This window comes from Aphelocoma coerulescens, chromosome 7, assembly GCF_041296385.1.
Source record: "Aphelocoma coerulescens isolate FSJ_1873_10779 chromosome 7, UR_Acoe_1.0, whole genome shotgun sequence".
Taxonomy (NCBI): Eukaryota; Metazoa; Chordata; class Aves; order Passeriformes; family Corvidae; genus Aphelocoma; species Aphelocoma coerulescens.
In genome coordinates, this window is record NC_091021.1 from 8,759,698 (window position 1) to 8,780,009 (window position 20,312).

Consider the following 20,312-nt stretch of genomic DNA (forward strand, 5'->3'; position numbering starts at 1 on the left):
TGTGGCAGAACACGTGGCCAGGCATTTCACAACTGCTGTCATCTATGGATTTCTGCTCACACAAATAGAAAGCCCATCTAGCTAGGTTTGGCGCTGACAAGGAGCAGCTAAGTGCACGTACACTGATATGCTACTCTTCCTAAGGGGAAGAGGTGAATTACAGGACCATCTGCACGTCTTTGGGCTGTTCTGTGGCATGGAGCTGTTTCCTTGGGACCAGCCAGCCAAGGATGTCACAAGGCTGTGGGGGCTTGTCCACCATCTCGATGGCTTCCTACTTGGAGAAGATGCCCTTCCTTCATGTTTTACACCATACCCGTAGGCAAGCTCAAGGGAGTAACACATCTCCTCAAGAAGCTGCTAGCAGAATTCAGAATGTTTTAGATACTTTTTAGTACTCATCAGGATTTACGCTCACATTTTAAGCACGGGAAGGCTCAAGGCAGGGTACTGCACAATCCCTGGCTTCCCCTACATGCCACGGGCATTCGGTCCCAGGAGCAGAATGATGTGGAGCAGCCCTACTAAGCCCTGAAGTGCCCGCAGCCCCCACAACTGCCTTTTCTGCTTGGTGGAGACCAAGATCAAGTTTCTCCCGGAAAAAAACCCCTAACAAATCTTTTTTTTTTTTTTTTTTTTTTTTTTTAATCCCAGTGAAGGAGAGCGGAACTACCGGGAACTCGCCCCCTGGGACACCTGTGACAACGCTCCTCTCGGTGTTACAGCCGACGCTTAAAATGGCGTGGGAGGGCAGCGAACCGCTCCCTTACTCTGCTGTGCCGCACCAGCCGCACTCGGGGCGCCGCGGGGCTGTACCCCGGAGGGAAGTCAGTCGGCGGGCGAGGGGGTGAGGCAAGGTAGAGGGAGTGAGGCAAGGTAGAGTGGGTGAGAGGAAGCAGAAGGGGTGAGGCGAGGCAGGGCGAGCTGGCGGAAGACACCCGAGGAGGCAGCCCCGGCTCAGCAGCGGCAGCGCCCTGAGAAGGAGAAGATGGCGGCGGCAGCGCTGGCCAATCAGCGCGCGGCGCCGGCTCGCGCCCGCCCGTTACCCAGTCCTGGCGCTCCGCGTGCCCCGGACGGTTCCATTCGCCGCAAGCGCCCCCTCCCAGCGCCCGCGTTGGTGGCGCCCAGCCGGTATAAAGCGGAGCGCGGCGCACGTGTGCTCCTCAGTGCCGGCGGGAGAGGGAGGTGGGGTGGGCTCTGTGCTGGTAGTGGCGGTGTGGAGAGGGAGCGGTGGGGGTCGGGCGTGCCGCACAGTCACCGCACAGCCCCTCTGTGCTCGTGTCCCCGTCCCCTGTGAGGGTCGCCGGTGCCCCCCTGCCCGGCCCCGCGCTGCTTCTGCTCCCCCGCGGGATGCGGGCTCGGCCCGCCCCGCTAGCCCTCACCCCCGCGCCGGCCACAGTATGAGCGCGGCGAGCGACACGTATTTTCTCATAAAAGACATAAAACCCGGACTGAAAAACTTAAATGTCATCTTTATTGTGCTGGAGATCGGTAAGTGGCGCCCGGCACGCCCCACCCCCGGGCCGCCCACGCGTGTCACGGCGGGCGGGGGGGCCGGCGGCGCTGTGCCCCCCCCTGAGCCGCGCTTCTCCCCGCAGGGCGAGTCACCAAGACGAAGGACGGGCACGAGGTGAGGTCCTGCAAGGTGGCGGACAAGACGGGCAGCATCACCATCTGCGTGTGGGACGAGATCGGCGGCCTCATCCAGCCGGGGGACATCATCCGCCTGACCAAAGGGTGCGTACGGGGCCGCCCCGCGCCCGCCGGGCCGCGCAGCCCTTTGTCACCCGCGGGGCCCCTCCAGGATCACGGGGCACACGGCTGCCCCCTCCGACCCTCTCCCTGTTACCGAGCCAGCGCCCTAAGGTCACTCGCCAAATTGAACCCAACCTTTCCCAGGCCAGAACATCCCTAGTGTGAGTGTACAGGCTAGGAGGGACTTGGGTTTGTAATGAGGACGTGGTGGTGAAGAGATTTGGGTTGGCTTTAGAATAGGTCCCTAGGAGAATACTTCTGGGGCAGGGGGGAATGCAACAGTCAAGTCCTGGTCTGTAACTCAAGCAGGGGAAGTCCAAAGCATGTTCTCACTTTCCCAGCTAGTTCTTTACTCTGGCAGTGAGCTCCTTAATGAATGGAAGGGATGATTACATATCATGCAGAAAAGTTGCTTTTCACTGGAATGAGTTTAACAAAAATGACAGGCAGAGGAGAACCCTTTCAGTTTCACTGTAAGAATTCATGCTAGGGCTACACTGTAGAGTGTGTTAATTTGGTTAGGTGCAAATAATTTCTCAGAGGTAACTTAATGAGGAAAAAGAAACAAACCCAACCCCCAAACTTATTGTGAGAAAGAATGTTAGAGTCAATCTGAAAATCCTTTTCCATGTCATTTAAATTGTCAGTAGCAAAGTTATAGGCACTTTGGTTTGAGTTCTCCATGCCTGTTAAGTTACACTTTTAGAAATCCATTACACTGATCCTTTGGCCTACAGCAGTCCAGGACATGGTGAAACTGCAGTGTGTATAAGGTCCTGTTAATTTGTTTTTATGAAAAAGTAGGTGAAAGGTGACTCAGTGAGGCTGCTAACTGAGCTGCTCTTAAGTTGTTCATTTGAGTGTAATTCTCAGTTCTGGACTTAAACTGGATGACCCTTGCCACCAAAACTACAGCTGCTTCCTCCTATGCAAATGCCCTTTTACACGAAATGGGCTGACTTCTCAGCAGAGGTGGTTCTGGGGAACGCTGCTTGCGTGGAGAGCACGTGTAGTGCAGGGATGGGTGGAACTAAACCAGAGCTCTGGGCCAGCACAAAGCCTTGTGTGTAGATGACATTGAAACAAATTAAGAGCGATGCTGTTCAGCAGCGTTACTGTACTCCCCTCCGTGACTGGCTTACTGTAGCTGCTCTGGTGTTTCTGTGCAACAGATGGGGGAGTCATGGCATCCTCTAATGTGAAAAACTGAGCTTGGCTTGTATGTATTAAATTTATGAGCTGACATCACTATTTCTGGTGGGTGGCAAAGTCATGCCTTCATTTACATGAATTGCATGCTCCCTTAGGACTGCGGAGGGAGTGAAATGGCTAAAGCTAAATGCATTCTGGTTTGGCTCTCATCTTCAGAAAACTGCCCTCATGCTGGCATACAGGGTTCTCCAAACACAATTTTAGATTTAAATAGAATTGAGTGTGTGATGCTGCCATTGCAAGGCAGGTAAATTTCAGCTCTGTAGGCTAATCTGACTTCATAGTGCAGAATGCCCTCTGATACAAGCAGAAAAGCTTAACCAGGCCCCCCCATGTAAACATGCTTTTTTTTCCCCCTTTGCTGAATTTCAAGCTGCAGATGCATTCTTCTGGAAAAGCAGACACTGATGCCTAATTTTGTCACTGGGTGGTGAACCCATTTACAGGAAGCCATTACACTTAATATTTGTAAATTTGAAACTAGTGTTGGAGTTTAGTGCTTTATGCCCAGCTCTTTTTGAGATAAAAACAAATGCTTGCATACGTGGAATAACTTTATGCTGGGGGTTGTTAGTCACATTACTTGCTGGGTCTTTCCCAGTAAATGTATGTTTGACTTACATTTATTGTGTGGTAATGCTTTTCTTTTGTTTTCTGCCACAAGACTGCCCAGCTGGGTGGTGATTAAAGGTTAGGCAGTGAGGGAATCCTTAAAGTGAAAGGTAGCCCTATGAAGTGAAGAACACTAATCCTGGTTCTGGGTGGAAAGCTCCCAAGATGGTATCTACAGTTACAGTGCCTGTGCTTTCCTGCTGGTGCTGAAGTATGGAGAAGGTTATCACTGCACTGGCAGTGCTGTCCTCTCCTGCCAACCTGCCTCCTCCCTGGTGCCTCTTTAGGGCCCTGTGTGTGGCCGGATGTCTCCCAGTCTCAGCAGATAAGGCAAAGGGCAAGAGGAAGGTTTGTTATCTCTGTTCCAGAGATAAACCCGGAGTGTAAGGAAGTGGTGACTTGTCCAGATTGGTGACTCCGTGAGTGCAATTGCTGAGGCTCCCTGTTCCTGTGCTAGAAGACACACATATTCCTTTTAACTCCATTGCTCTGTGCCTGTGTTTCTGGTCTGCATTTTCCTCATTCTCTACACATATGTGATGCCCCTCACCTAAGGGAACAATTACGCAGAAAGTTTTGTATGGCTCAAATTTCAGTGCTTGAAGTCAAGTGCCACTATAAAGAATAGAGTGCACTCACACTGTCTTTGTAAGGGGATGTTCCTGCAATTGAAAAACTATGTCAGTGTGTTTCTATATGTCACTTGGAGTTTGATGGCCAAACTTGTGCCTTTGAAAAGCCTAATCTGGTAAGGACCTATATTAAGAATGGAAGCACTTTTGATCATATGCATTCAGTAGCAGTTCTCCAGCAAGCAAAGGAGATTCTTCCTGGCTCCTGCTGAAAGCAGAACTGAGAGTTGTCACCGAATATAACACAGATACTGCTTTTGGCAAAATGCCTGTTCTCTGCAGGACAAGTCATAAGGGTTGCTCCAGTCAACAAAAGATCATCCAATTTCAAAATAATTGGCTGCTTTCCTGGAATTGTCAAAGGAGTCTGCTGAGCTTCCGGTACCTTTTGCTAGAAGTAGTACATGGGGATCTATACAGGATTAGTGTTGGTGACACTGGGGGCCCTGGGAGTTTTTTTAGTCTATGCTGATCTGTAATACATGTCAACTTCCTGGAAGATAGCATGTTTCCACTTCCTCTGTCAGCTCATTCACTAAGAAACTGCTTCACTTCTCCTTTCTTTGCCCAGGTATGCATCTCTGTGGAAAGGATGCCTGACACTTTACACGGGACGAGGAGGGGAGCTGCATAAAATTGGGGAGTAAGTATTGCGTGTTCATACTTCCCTTCTCAGCAGAGTGTCATGGTAAGTATGAGACCTGGTGGCTCTTAGGAAATGAAATTTAGGGCAGCAAAAGTGTGTTCTCAGTTGGTCATGGATGTAATGAGCTCTGACCCTCTCTACACTGTAGGTACTTTGAGGAAAATCAGCCTCTGTCATTGGCACAGGTCTAGGAGGGGGAAATGGATAAATGACAGGGGACTGAATCTGCATTGCTTACCTAGGCCTTATCTTGATTAACCACTTCATTTTGGTGGAAGCCTTTTGTATGTGTGTCATCCTGGAGGGACAGGCAATGCAGAGAAGGAAGAGCAAGGTCATTCCAGTGAATCATATCCAAGCAGAAGCAAGCCTCATTAAGCCTGCTTTAAACTGCCCACAGACTGGGGCAACAGCTCCTGCCTAAGAACAAACATGAGTAACATACTTGAGCAACAGGAAAAATAGCAGCATTTTCTAAGCAGAAGAGTACTTCCACTGTTGCACAAAGTGCTGTGGGAAACCTTACAGTCATCAGGAAAGTGGGGCTCTGGGGTTGCTACGCCTCTTCCTGTATGGTTCAGAAATGCCCAGTGTTCAGATGGAATTACACAAAGAAAAATCTACAGATTCTCTAGTACAAAATTCATTACCTCAGAAACGTCACCCAGCTGGCTGGAGTGATGAGAGTCCTTATCTGGGTTGTGCCTCCCAGCAGCAGGTGGGAGCTCCACTTCTGCTTAACCACTCCAAGCAGTGCAATGATCCAGATCTTTCTTCCTCTGTGCCATAATTTCCATGTGGTGAGTTGATGGGCCTATTCTGCCATAGTCTCCTTGAGTGGAAAAGGATGCTTTGAATTTCATTGCCTGTTTTGGACTCCTCTGTGCTATTATTGTTAATGGGGCACTGCATAGCATGGGAGCATGTGGGAGTGTTTGAGTTTTCTCTAGAGGTGTAATGCAATCCCTGTCTGGGAGCAGGCTGGATGACTCAGTGCCTTGGGTGACCTTGTGAGTGGGCGCTGGACAAGATTGTGCAGCTGGAAGAGAGACAAAGGGAACCCTTTCATCACCTTCTGTTTTATTTAGGCCAGTTTACCTCCTTGAGTAAATGAATACTTGCCTCTGCTTGACTGAAATGCCCTCACCAGGAAGATGTGGCAGCCTCACCACAAGCCTATAAAGGGATCAAAGAGCCTTTTAATACCTACAGATATTCTCTGAACCATGGGGTCTGGATTAATTACTTCTAGGTGATGGGATGTGTCAAGAACATATGCTCTGTGAATTGTGGAGTTGAGAACTCTGTTAAAAAATGGCTTTAGAACTTCCTAATAATCCTCATTTCTTCCCAGGTTCTGCATGGTGTACTCAGAAGTGCCAAACTACAGCGAACCCAACTCAGAACACATCGGGCAGAACAAACTGGTATGTTAAACTTGTCTGAAGCTTCTGGCCTAAAGTGCTCTTTGTTCTGAGTATTTCACACTAGGCTGTGATCAGATGTGACTCTTCTGGTAAAATTGACTCAGTGATATATAGCTTAAAATGAGCCAGTAATTGAAGTAGTAGATAAATTCCATGTGGAGCCACTGTAAGAACATGGCGGGGGAAAAATCATCCCCTTTCTGTAGAAATGAGAATTTTCTTTCTCTGATCCATGTCTCTTTGTTTTTTGTTTTTTGTTTTTTTTTTAACCTTTCTCCAAAGGCACAGGGTGAACAGAATAATATTTCTGCGTCAAGTGGTATGGGTACTTGTACTTTTGGGCCACTGGGTAAGTTTTTTTCAGTTTGTAGATGTGAAAAGACGAGAAGTACTTAATGGGAATAGAAATTTATTTCAAGGGTTCTCCATTCTTGGGATAAAAAAGTGTACTAGGCTCTAAAACATCATTCAGACAGGGGCCTGAACCTCAAGCATGTAAGCATGAACATCTCCTTGAAACTGTTTTCAGGATTTCTTCTGTAGGAGAGAAGGACATGAGAATATTTGGGGTGCCTATATCACATAAAGGGTCTTGACTAACCTTAAATTGTTTTGATGCTTTCGAAAAGTTTTTGCAGTGCTTGAAATTCTGCTTTTTTAAACTTCCAGAGACATTGGCTTTAAAAATTACTTCAGTCTTGCTAGACACCATGGCTTTCCTGCCAGGTTAGCTCCCGAAAACAGCAGTGGTGGTAATCTGAATTCCAATATTTGACTTATCCAGATTGTTTTGTGCTGTATTTAAACACAGAATCTTAAATACAAAAATGCTTCAAGGCCTTGAACAGGTGTAAGCTGAGAGGGAACCTTAGTTCTGGCCTGGCTACACAATGCCTGTGCTCAGTAGCTGGTGTTCTAAAGCTACTATTGTGACCCTTCTTGCTTTAGCTGAGGAAGTGGCGTAGGAATGAAGGGAAGGTAGTTTAGGAGAGGAAGGGTAAGCTGTGGTTTGGGGTCTTGCAGTGCCAGAGAGGCTTTTCTTTCTGGTCTTCAGGGTTTGGTGGTTACTGCAAACTCCATGTATTCCCTATTGCTAAACTTATGTAAGGAATCGGTGATTTCAACCCATGGAACTCGTGATAACCTTTCTTCTGTCTTTTTAGGAAATGGTTTACAAACTGGACCTGAAGCAAGTGGATTTCCATTCACGTATAACCACGGCCACATTTATGCAGGTAGCGGGAGAGGCAATGGACGAGGACCTGTAAATCCAGCACCAGCTAATAGTGTTCAGCCTCTTCCCCCTGCCGTCAGTAATGGGAGGGACCCACGCAGGGCCTTTAAAAGATGACTATGCCAAATGTGGTTGTACAGCTTGCTTAAACTCTACACTCTACTTGAACACTTACTGCACTTTTATTTATAGTTAACTGTGAACCAGTTTGTCCTTTGGTTTTGTTTTTTTTTTTACCTTTTGGTGTATGGAGCAAACTTGATGTGTGATCTATTTCTTGTTTTGCATCAGGGAAGCACAGTGAGTCTTCCCCATACATAAAGGGGGTAGGGGGAGAAAGTGGATACAAGGAAGTAAGAGTCACATGTGGAAGTGTCCCAGTTAAAACTTGGTGCCCTTTGCTAAACAGAAGACAATTTCAGTTACATACATGTATTTCTGTTTCTATTGGTCAGCCATGTAGCCTTAATAGGTCTACTCTGTCCTGTGCACGTGTGCATTGACTTCCATTAGGGAAAATGGGAGCTCTTCCTATTGGAAGAGAAACAAAGGGGAAGAGCAAAAACTCTGGTGAGCCAGGTGTCCTGGGAATGAATATGGCTTGTAAAAGCAATAAGTGTAAGGAAATGGTGGTGCCAGACTAGTGTTGTCTCTGGAATCAGGGAAGGGGTAACTTGGAACAAAGCTGAAGATGTGGTGAGTGTCTTGAAGCTTGGTTCTGGTTCCAGGAGGGTGTACACTACTTGAAAAATTCTCTCTAAACACCATTATCACTGTCAAGGAAAGTGATACTGATTTTTGCCTTGGATAGAAGCTTGGATATTTGTTCTTGCTTTGCATGAGATAGCAGAATAGGAGGACCTAAATTCAGACAGTGTTTGGGAATACGCTTTTTGTAGCCACTCCTTGTGTAAAAGCCCAAGGTTACTTTTCAGGAGTCTGAATTTCCATGAGTGGACTGTTCTCAAATGCTGCATTACCCATCTCTTCAGTGAGTCTGCCTACTCCTTCTTCCTCCATTCACTTCATTCCACATGAATTATGTATTAGATGAAGCTGTGTATGTGGATTGCAGAGGTACTGGCTGAGCACACAGCTGCACTTCTGATGCTGTTAAGCTTTCCTTCCTCTGTTTTATATGAAATATGAATTATCCCTTGAAGAGCCCCACAACCTCCATGTCCTGGGGGGCAAATAGCTGGTTTTATTTCTGAGATCACAAATGCCTTGACTCTAGATGAGAGTCCAGTGCCATATTTCAGATCAGGTTCAAAAACAGCTCAGAAACTGAGGTGTCATACTGGATTCATCTGTTTAACTCTTCTTAACTGACCTCTCAAATAAAAAAAAATTGCACTAACCACATCAAAAACAAATCTAACTTTCTTTCTGTCAAGCCATAAAGACTTCATGACAAAAGGCTGTTTCTGAATTGTCTCTGTGGTCATTCATGTTGTTTGAATTTACCACTGTGTTACTAATGTTTACAAGTTGTTTACATTTGATACTTTTTGCTTATGGTACTCTGTCATGATTTGTTGAAATTTGCTTCTAATTGGTGCACGTTCCTTGCTTGGTGTGAAATACTGAACTTCGTTTGAAATGCAAGCATCAGCAACAACAAACTTCTGAAGGGAGGTTTAGAGAGACCTGTGTGCCCAGACACCTGAGGGGTGTTTGTCTCTAATCTGGTAAAGTGCTTTCCTGGTACTTGCAGGTGGAACTAGTGAAACTTGTTTTGGACACAAGAGGGTGGCATGCCTCAGGAGTTCCCCTCTGGGTGCTGCTGTGGAAGAACAGTGCTCACTGGTGAAGCAGAAAGCGTGCAGTCACTTCTGGGGAAATGGTGTAAGGAGGCGACGTGTAACTCAGGGACTTTAAATTGCTTACTTGTTTAAATAAATGTGATGTATAGTCTAGATGCATGGACAACCTCTTCTGCAATGTTGCTTTAAGACATTTGATGTGCTTGTGAGAAGGAAGCCAAGAGGACTTCTAGACCTGGGAAGTACCTGTGATGTGTTGCAGAGGTACATAAGATGTAAGTATGGTGTGAGAGCCACACTGCCCAGTAGTAGCTGTAAAGTTAGCAAGTGATATGTGCAGGTGGTGGCATGTTGGGGACTATGCCATGTGGATCTCAAGTCCTGGTGGTCTTCTCTGTGGCATGAAGAAGTAAAATGAAGGGCAACCCTGTGTTAGTGTGTGCTGAGGTGCCTGATATTTGTAGCTCTATGCATCTGAGCTTTTATTAAGCTAATAAACAGAATACTTGTTCACAAATTCCAAGTGAAAATTGAGATGATTAATGCTAATAAGTGGCCTAAAATTAAAACCCTGCAGTCAAGTGGATGATTGATGTGCAGTCGGGAGGAAAAAAGCAAGAGACTGGTCTTCATGTTCTCAAGGTTAGTAGCATTCCTGCTTTCCTGTTTGTTATGTGAAACTATTGCAGTTTATTAATAAATTTTTACTTCTTTGCAGGGGAAATCTGTGCCCTGAAATGGACATGGACTTAAATACAGTAATTTTTCAAGGTCCTCTGATCTTCCACTGAACCTATGACAAAGTTGTTTCCCTCAGAGGTATCAGTGTCAAGATAGTGAGCTCTCAGCTTGCAGAGGAATCTGGGAGTCTGCCTTACAGCTGCTGGGATCATACCACCTCGGTTCAGAGACACACATGCATCTCTCTATGCAAACAAGCAGCTGTGAACAACTGACATTAAAAGGCAGTTCACAGGGGCCCAGGGGTTAGGTCAGGGAGTCTCTTCACAGATGTCTTCCTATTAAAGGTTAGGCTGCACTTTGGGTAGTCTCATTCTGGATAATTTCCAAAGGAAGAAGGACACTGGAAGGTGTTCATGTATCCAGGCACAAAGTGCACAGTGCTGAAGTGCAGCTCACTAGCCCCCATACACCTGAATCACAAGATGCCCGGTTCTCAGTGCCCACCAACAGCTCCCCCTCTCTTACCTGTCCCAGCACCAGGACTGATGGCAGACTGCAGCAAAGTGGCAGTGGAAAGAGTGCTGCTGTATTTCTGCTGCTGTCATCTATGTAGTTTTTCTGTCCATCCTCTGCATGAGTCTTTTCCCTTGATTCAAAAGTGGCAAAGCAGTTCTGTACTGTGAAATACTGTCCTAACTTTAGGCACAGGGGAAAGTCATGCACTCCATGTCCACGGTGAAAATGGGAAGGTGCTGTAAGAACAAATACAAATGCTGGACCAAGTGCTGCATGTGAAATGTAATCTGCCTTCACAACTCGTTTAATTAGCTTTGGCCATAACTTGGAACCGGCAGGTTGCAGTCCTGTGCTCTCCAAATAATGCTGCTCTTCAGCATCACAAATCACAGGAAGGGTGTCTGCAGTGAGTGCTGCTTCTGCAGAACTGTGATGGGTGGTACAAAACACCTTTTATACCTCAGTGCAGTGTCTGCAGAGACAACCCCCTTGGCAGCATTGCAGGGCTGTATACCATGTTCTCTGGAAGGGGAGTGTTCAGTAGACAGGTGCTGAAACCCTTGTTTTTCGTAGACATTAAACCTTGTGTTTTGTAATGACCTGGCTGCTGTGGCCGTCTTCTGCAGCTCATGTACATACTCCCAAAACAAGGGATCTTTTCCCCACTATAAGGCAATTTTCTTCAGAAGTTCCTGAAGTGCTTTTATAGGACTAGGAATTAGTAAACGCAGTGGGTTTTGGAGTGTTTCTGGGGAAGTCTCTTGGGTTCCTTCATGGCCCATGTATTTTCACCTGCCAGGTTGTTCCCTTGCTTCCTCAAGTGCTTGTAGCTTTGCCCAGTCAGACACGCTCGTTGTTCTTAGCCCCTGAGCCAAGCAGTTACTTGCACTGCGTGTGTGGTGTCCAGCGCTGCTTTCCCACGGGATCCCGGGAGGTGCCTTGTCTCCCTGCAGCCCTTGCCGGCGGCTGGCTCAGGAGCTGCAGTCAGTTAATTTGGGGAATTACCCCTCAGTCCAGCACCTGTGCATGCTCCTGAGGAGGCTGCAGGGCTGTGACTGCCCAGCCCGGGGCTGGTGAGCTCTGGTGATGACCACAGTGGAGCTGTGCCCCAGCCAGGTGCTCCCCTGGCTGTGCAGTGCTGCGGAGTGAGCCTGGCCCTTCCTGCTGAGGAGCACAGGGGCCCCAGGCGTCCCAGGAATTCATTAAGACATGCTCCTTCTGACTTCAGCCTTAGTCATGCTACTAAGTCCTTTATTCTTGATTCCAGAGAATGTGAAATTGTTATGGCTCTTTATAGGGACTCTGCTTTTTAATTTATTCTGTGATGGACATTTGTGTGTGTGTGTGTAACTGGGATGAGAAGATTAATCCAAAACAAGCTGTTGATTAAACTACTAGAGTTCAAAGGGATTAGGAAAAAACTTTGGAAGTGACTAAGGGGAACTCTTAAGGACTTAATTTAGGTTTTTAAATTTCTCTAAATTGCTGATGGTTTTTTTCTCATAAAGAAAACAATGCAGTTGTAAGAGCTTCATCTAAAACTGCCCTCCCACACCCCCAGCTGATACTGTCTGGATTTGTACTTGTCCTAGGAAGTAAGATTAGGAAAGGAGGAAAACATCAGGATGTAGCTCAGAGAAGAAAATTCTTCTGCTCTAAATGTAACTTCAGAGCTAAATGTTTCCTTGTTATACAAGTTTAAACGGGATGGTATCTGCTGTGTAGAGTGGATTGTAGGGCTGACCGCCTGCTACATGTTAAATACATTTGCATATAAAAGACAAAATTGGTTAATACACCATCAACTGTGACTCCACAGGAGCACAGTGGTAGTGTGTCAGAAGAGCCCTCTGCCAAGCTTTCTTTGGGTTCATGTCCAGAGGGTGATATGGCTTTGCAAAGTACTGGACAGCTATTTGGGAAATTTAGAACCATGCTTGTCCAGCTCTTCCTATGTCCCATGGGGGTCAGTGGGAGATCCCATCAACTTCAAGGATAATTTGGATCAGGTCCTGTGCAGGCAGTAGTTTCTCATCTGTAAAACTGGGATAAAGTGGTAGTGCAGATCTGTCAGATGCTAAATTCATAATTTAGGAAGACGCTGGATGGCGTGGAAAAGCTGAAACCCATACCCAATACGTAGATTTCTTTCTTTCTAAATCAGGAAACTCTTACAAATATGTGTTTTAAGTCTGGATCCTTTGTAGTTAGGTAATTGGGCTTGTCCTTTTGGGTTTGCTCTTTTTTTTTTCCAGTGGTGCCAAGTGCTGCAGTTCTGTGCCCAAAACTGCAGCAAAAGTGACCTGTGCGACTGGGAGGGGCTGCTGCTTTCCTGGGCTGTGCCTGCCAGGGCAGGGGTGGGGGATACCCCAAATCCCCGTAGCTGGAGGATGCCATGGCAAGGCCTGTAGCAGAAGGGCTGGTGGGACCCAGCAGGGCTCTGACTGGTGACTTTGGTACCTGTGTTGTGGGTAAATTTTTGAAAGAGTTGGACAATAACTGTCTGGAGTGGCTTAGGGAGAGGGGGAATTGATTCTGGTGTGGGACAAGTGTGAAGATGCATTAAATGACCTCTAGCTGGCTCCACCATTCTTTTCTATGATTTATGCATTAGCTTAATTTTTGTAATTTCCTTCTTCCTAGCTTGATTAATACTAAATTTAATTTTCTATAATCAACTTGAGCATGTAACTTGGAGAGATGAGGTTTAGGCTGATTGCAGTAAAAATCTACCTATCCAGCCTAGATTGAATAAAGCAAAACTATTTTTATCTCTAAATTATGCAATATTTTCATGGAGCTCTGCAGCCTACTTATATTTAACCTTTGAAAGGAGTGCTCTATTTTTTCAGATCACCTAATGCAAACTTTGCAAATGCGTTTTTTAATTATGAGAAATCCACCTGCATGCCATCAACCGAATTATTAGTGAGGCAGAGAAGGATAACCAATAGTGCTGTCAGACTTAAGGTGAATATGAAAAATGTTTAAATGCTGAGAGCAGAAGTTGCCAAGAAATGACTTTAAACACCAGGTGCTGGAGGAACAAATTAATATGACTTACTTTATTTTTAGAAATAGTGAGTTGAGGCCTGATGCAGATAAACATTTCTATGTGCAGCAGCAGCACTTGGCTATGCAACAGGACCAACAAAATCAACACAACCTTCTTTTAGAAGAAAATAAAGTATCTATTTTAGTTTTAAAAAGCCTTAGGTAGGGAGAGAAAGAGAACTTCATAAACTCTACTATTTTTAAGTCTCTGGTGAACTGTTGTGCTGTTGCTTATCAGAGCTGTCTGTGATGTGGGTTGAGATGACCTTGAAGTAAGAAACTTCTGTGCAAAAGCCATTCTTGCAAGTACTTCCCTAGAATGCCCAGTCTGGTTTCATTTTGGCTATGCTTTACTGATGGCAGGGCCCATTGCTAGGGACAGTGAGTCTAAATGTTCTTGCTGAGCTTATTTTCCCCAGTAGTATGGGGAGTCAGAGGTAATTTCTAGATGAAGTGGGACCCAAACCATCAGTAAGTCAGTATCATGAAGCCAATTAGAAGGATGTGTCAGCTCAGGAAAATTGCTGCAATAAGCTTCCTGTAGATTTTTTAGCCAAGAGGATTTGCGGGAGCTCTCTGTGCAACTTCATCAGTGTTGGACCTGAAGGCATGAGGTACAAAAATCTGAGTCTTTCTAGTAGATGTAAATGTCTGGAAGCCACAGTGGAAAAAAGAGGTGCATTGATCATGGTTGTTCTGTTGGATGTCTGGTGACTGGGAAACAAGAACTGATAGTAGATCTGTAATTACCTTGTGTTTTTGGGGATATGCTTCAGCAGTGTGTTGTCACTGGGCTAATTGTGATTTAGTTTGGGTGGTATGAGCAAATGGCTCTGGCTGTGGCTGCTTTGATGGCCAAAGCTGGTAAGGCTTCTTCTTCAGTCCAGGCACGCAGGTGGCCCCTGAGGAATTAGCTTAAGGGATTATCTTCAGGTGCTGTGTGTAGTCTGTGACCAGAAGTAACAGCCTGTCAGAGGGCCCCAGCTGTCAGCAGGGTGATGCACAGGAGGAGGCCTCCACAGGAAAGTATTTTTAGGTACCACAGGTCTTACCTCATCTTCCAAAAATATTTGGTTCACTCAGGATATGAGGGCTCTGGGTTTGGGGTTTTTTTTTTGTTTCTTGTAAACTTGAGAGCTGCCTGCTGTGCAGCTCTGTGGTTTCTTTGACTGTCTTCTTTTTTACCTCTCCTGAGAAGATCTTCTCAGTGGAGGTGCTCACCTGGTGTCCTGCTGAGCATTCTCTGCCTGTTGTTTACCTTGCCTTGGGAGTACTTGCACTGCTGCTCGTGCCAGTGCTCGACTTCTTCTCGTTTGTCTCTAACATGTTATTACTCTTTGGGTATTTGACAGGTCTGTCTCATTATTTCTGCTTGTTCCAGCTCCTTTCTGTATTACCAAAGTAATTTACAGCCCTGCCCAATTAGAGCCCCTGTTTCCTTCCCCAGCTGGGTGTGACATTGCCTGCCCTCAAGAATAACCATGATCTTGCTGTAATCCCATTGATGGAATCTGCTGAGGCTGGAGGTGTTTTGTGCATCACTGTAACGAGTTGTTCACAGCTCCCCATGTGCTGGGCTTCAAATTCAGCCTTTCAAAAGGCTTTGATAGAGAAGAAAGGATCATTTTTTTCCTGACTGCTGCAAATGAAAAAGCTTCTCACTTGGGAGTTGTGGGTCATATTTATGGAAATGGGGAGAGCGGTTGCAATATTTATGGCAGTTACAGAAGCGCTTGAATCTATATTTTATTGATATGTATTTACGTGCCCACAAAAATCTCATTGCACAGTAGTTGAGAGAACTTTATTTAGATTTAGTATTTTGAAGTCATTTTTTAGTGCTTCTTTATTATCCATGGAGTGCGAGATCCAATATTTCAAGTAGGACTGTCACCAAACAGCCGGAGGTTTTTAAAAGATTTTTATTTTACATAAAGATAAATGTTGAAGCCACATTTTTCAGAGGCACCATCTGTTCTGTGTTGACCTTAATTTTCTGGATGAGTGCTTTTCTTCAAACATTTTAAGTCTTGTCTACATTTCATTTGGTTGGGAGTGTTTAGGTTATTTGTTGAACAGGAAATCAGATATTCAGAATGCAAACATACCATTACGTTGCAAATTATTCCCTTTGTATAATTTAGCAAACGGCTTCGTAAATACTCTGCAGACTTGCTGGGGTAGCTCTGTGCCTCTGGCATCTGGTGGGTTGGCCCTGTGTGGAGCTGGATTTCTTTGGAATGTCACCGTCATGCCTTGCACTGGGCAGTGGGGTGCAGAATGCCGAGGGAGAGCTGTGGAGTAGCTTTTTGATGGATAATTTGTGGGAGCAAGGGTTGGGTAAGGATTTCTCTGTTGGCTTCATGGCCTTGGAAGGATTTGCTGTGCAACAAACAACAATATCTGATCCTACTAAAAAGGGAACACTAAAATAGCTGTATGACTACATATGCATTGTTCCCACAGGGCAATACTCCCCTTTCTTCCTTCAAATTCTTTTCGCTTTCATGTCTTCAGCTGAAATAGGTTTATAGATTATTTTTGCCTTCCTTAGCCTCTGGCCTTGCTCTGTGGCTTGTCTGAACTTCTGTGGCTCCAGCGGTTCAGCTGTTTGTTACTCTGCCATTTCCAAGGGCTTTCAGGACCCTGCCTGTCTGTTCCTTCTCTCCTGTGTCAGCTCAGTGCCTTGCCCTATCCAAAGCTTGTCCCTTATCATAAAAACTTCTTGGCACCACCTGTCCCTGTCCCTTCCAGGGGGCTGTGGCCTAGGCCTGTCCAGCTGAATGTCAGGTGTTCTCTATTGATCTGTGGTCGATCTGGGCTAACGCTGGCCTGCAGCAGCAACTATTTTAGTGACAAAATGTTCTCTTGGCAGAGACAGTAACTTCTTTGTGGCTTTGGATTGGAGGTGAGACCATAATCCTGCTCTTACATGGCTTTTTAGTTTTAATTTAGGATCTCCTTTTGCCCCTGCAAAATGCAGAGTGATAGTGAGACTTTTTTTCCCCTCAGAGTATGGATTTGGAAGTAAAACTTATGATGTGGTAGAAAAAGTGTTACAATATAATTTTTTTTGTGTGTGTGCTTCCAGAAATTCCCGGAGGGGAAAGCTGTAAGGACTGCACTCTTTTAAATTAACCAGCTGGTTTCTTTACAGCTCTGCTATGTAAGAGCCGAGTAAAGCCCATTTCAATGAGGTGCCAAGATATGAAGGAAAAGAGCTGAACAAACAACAAAATATCTGCTTAAAGCAAGGCTGAGCTGTTCTGAATACCAAAGCCTGGAGTCTGTCTCACCAGACTGGCTGTATTTGGAAATACCTATTCCTATCCCAATTTTTGAGGGAAGTGATGGATAGGGAGGCAGAAGGAGCGACTGCTGGATTTGTGGCTTGTGCTAGTGGCTGTTTGCCATCCCAAAAACCGTATAGTGCTCTGGTGCTGGATACTTAGAAGGTTTTTAGATGTTCATGGGGTATGTGAGGCCCTGTGGAGAAAGGCAGTGTGTGGCCAGGGCAGAGGAGGCAATGGGTCAGGCCACCTGCTGTTCTTCTTCCTCACCATGCCCAGGGCACCAGGAGTCTCTGCTGGGAAGTGGGGATGTCAGTCTCACTTCAACTCCAGGATCTTTTCCTAATCTGTGCTATGAAATAATTAAATCTAGGCTAGGTAAGTTTTGCCTCTCCTGGTTATCTCTAGCATCTAGATTTATATCTTTTTTTTTCAAGGACAGAAGTCATTAATACTGGAGAAAACAAAGTCTGCTCTCCCTTTACCATGGAAATAAATGTTTTTCTACTTCTGAAAAAGCACTGAGTCCTGCAAATGGAAAATGAGAGTGGTTTGGGTTGTTTTGAGACTATGACTATAAAATAAGGCAAATTGCACATCTCTAAGCAGGTGAAGAGTAACTTATCCTGAGAACTACAGCATCATCCTGCACCTGTGAGATGGGCCCTTTCTGAAGGGAAGGTATCTGGATTAACTGCCAGAAGGTCAGCTCTTCATTATTGCTGTAATTAATCTCAGGTGATCTTTTTTATCTACTCAGCAGAAAGAGCTGTTGCAGAAACTCATTAAAAGCATGACTTTAGTAGACAGCAGAGTAGGGGGTTGTTCTTGGGCTCTCCCAGGGGTGGGTGAGACTCAGAAACAGCACAATGGGCTGACAGCAGCATTTAGGACCTCAAATGCCATTCTAGGGTAGCTTGAAACATCTGAGCTGTCAAAAAGTTGGACTGTGCACTTGATGTGGAAGTTTTGGGCAATCTGGTGGCTTCCTAGTGTGCTGCTAACTGCCCTGGCAGCAGTCCCCCTTTCATGGGCATTCCCAATCGAGGGTCACAATCAAAATCGGAACGTTCCAAGACAGAGCCCAGTTTTGCAGCTGTTGAAGACTATGGCAGCAGCAGGGGTAAGTGAATGAGCAACAGCTGTGTTGTTTTCATAACAGATCTACATTAAAAACAGTATTTCTCTCTCTCCAACAGAAAAATATTTAATTTTACAAGACAAAGACCTATTTTTTCTTTCCTATGCATCTGACTTTCTAAAATTGGCTAAGAAAGCACCTAACTTCAGTAGCATTGTGGTAGAATAAATTGCTTGGTGCCTGTTCATAATGTTTCTTTTGGTAGTTCTGTAGCATGAAGTTTGTGAGGGTTTGAGCAAATAATTCTTTTGAGCTAAAAAAACTAACTTTCATGAGACTTGAGGTAGGCATTCTGCAAGTACTGCCTTTGTTTTGATATCGTCATATCTGGACCACATGAGTGTATTAGAGGTGACCAAAAGCTCTGTGATTTGCTGGGCAGCAAGTTAAATATGAAGTCACCATAAAACTATTTGGAAGACTACAACTTTGTTTCTTGGGTTGAAACTTAAGTAGTTATCCATGGGAATGTCCGAACCATCACCACCATGTGATTTTAGATATAAAAAAAAAGTGTTGTGAATCTAGGGGGCAATATGCTTTTCACTGGCACATAAGGATAGGTTATTACCTAACAAAGGCAGCTCCATCCACTTCAAATATGGCATCACCCTCCCCAAAATCTGTGCTCACTTTTCACTGTTAGTACTTTTATGTTTTGTGGTCAAATCCAATGCCCTGCTGTCTAATTTTTGAGGGAGGCTGCCGTGCAGTCTGTCTCTCATGGTGAAACTCTGATGCTGAAAAATCTACTAGAAAACTGGTGGGTTATGTGGGGAAGCAGTACTGATGTTGCTTTTGTTTGTCAGGGTGAAACAAGGTGTTCAATAACAGGAGATTTTGTGTATTGCTGGAATTTTGTGTGTATGACTGGGCTAACCCCAACATGCAGGTCAGGAAGATGAATTGACAGGCAAGGGACAGCTGAAGGTTGTCAGTGGGAGGTTCACAGGGAGGTTATTAAGGGCTGCAGAGAAGGCAAACACAAGCTAATGGGTTTTGATTCTTCTAGTCTGCAGCAAGAAAAGAAACCTTCACCCAGTCATAGCCCTGCCACTTGGTTGCAGCACCCTTGATGAGAAAACAAACCCACAATTTGCCAGCTGGTGCTGGCTGCCCGGGTCTCACCTGTCTGCTGTGAAGGCTCTGCCTCAGCAGGTACTCTGGTCTCTCCCGAAGGGCTGCAGCCTCTCTCCTCGCTGGCCTGGGGCAGCACAGATCTCCTGGGGCTCCCACTACTCAAAAAAAAAAGCTTCAAAATGACTACTTGATGTTTGGAAGAAACAGCGAGGTTGGTCTCCTGGGCTTCTGAGAACTGTTTTCATATTCACTTCTCACAGTAAACAATTAAAATTGCTACTTTGTTTGTATCCATAGCTTTTATAAAGCAGGCTCCTCTTTAAGAAAATTGCCACAAACCCACATGTTCATAAGCCAAGTGTCATTTTTCCTTATTAGAGCTTGCTATTATCCCATGTAATCTCTGAATTATAACTAATGAATATATCTGCACCTAATTACTGAGCTAGCTACAGGTGAGAAGTTTTAATGAGATTTTTGTTTGATGGGAATGAGTGGGTTCTTCAAATTCTATTCTTACATTCAGAATTTTTTACTGAGAACTGGGTATTCTGGTGATGTAGGTTGTAGTTTGTTTTGTTGTTTTATTTTTCCAAATATAATGCAAAATGTAATGTGTGGTAACTTGGCTGACTGCTCAGGAGTGAAGAATGCTGTTTGCGAAGAGGCTTCCAGTGTTCTACTAGGATTCCCAAATGTAAGAAACTCACAGTGCAGACACTAGCATAGAGATACTGATATTTTTGATAGCAGTGATGTGGCAATAAAGTCAGTGCTTGGAAGCTGGACATGTGGGAGAGACACCCTGTGTCTCTCTAGTGTGTCAGAAAGCCCCAGAACAGTGTACAGGTGCAGCTTGTGGGCAGCCCCAAATGTTGTTAATTCCCTGCACAAGGGATTCTGATCTAACACAGGCTGGTCCTGCTGAGCCATGAACCATTTTCTCCCTGGCCTAGCTGGCACTGTTGCTTGGAATATTCCAACCAAAATCTGAGAGAGAAAAGGATGTCCCTTTTGCTGTACTTGGTGAGGCTGATGAGCGGTACATTCTCACTATAAAATTGGTGTCACACTTTGGAGCCAAATTCAGTCCTAGACATCATTTATAGGTTCATCCAAATGCAGACAAATAGTTTTCCCACTATTATGAAAATAATTTGTTTACTTGCCATCTGGTTATTATACATGATTTGCTTTTTTTTTTTCCCCCAAGATAAAATGAAGATCTTTTGATTAGCGACTACAGTAAAATGTGGCTGTTTT

The 20,312-nt window shown here is 45.2% G+C and overlaps 1 protein-coding gene and 1 long non-coding RNA gene across 6 annotated transcripts in view; both read left to right on the forward strand.

Annotated features, from left to right (window-relative positions):
* The first annotated feature begins 1,176 nt into the window (after positions 1-1,176).
* Positions 1,177-11,528, forward strand: NABP1 (nucleic acid binding protein 1). Of its 2 annotated transcripts, XR_011152228.1 has the most exons (7): positions 1,177-1,491; positions 1,599-1,737; positions 4,783-4,854; positions 6,212-6,284; positions 6,567-6,633; positions 7,448-9,926; positions 10,003-11,528. XR_011152228.1 is itself a non-coding variant. In XM_069022009.1 (6 exons), exons 1-6 carry the CDS (start codon positions 1,401-1,403, stop codon positions 7,633-7,635), a joined length of 630 nt encoding a protein of 209 aa, XP_068878110.1. In that variant the 5' UTR covers positions 1,177-1,400; the 3' UTR covers positions 7,636-11,528. The 2 variants fall into 2 exon arrangements, 1 of the variants encoding a protein (XP_068878110.1); XM_069022009.1 differs by having other exon boundaries at positions 7,448-11,528.
* Positions 11,529-17,491: 5,963 nt separating this feature from the next.
* LOC138113562 (uncharacterized) overlaps positions 17,492-20,312 on the forward strand; it is a 45,542-nt gene continuing 42,721 nt past the window's right edge. For 3 of the 4 annotated variants that reach the window (XR_011152230.1, XR_011152229.1, XR_011152231.1), the window contains exon 1: positions 17,492-17,951. This is a non-coding gene — a long non-coding RNA (uncharacterized lncRNA). The remainder of the gene's footprint in view (positions 17,952-20,312) is intronic. The other variant, XR_011152232.1, reaches the window with a different exon arrangement.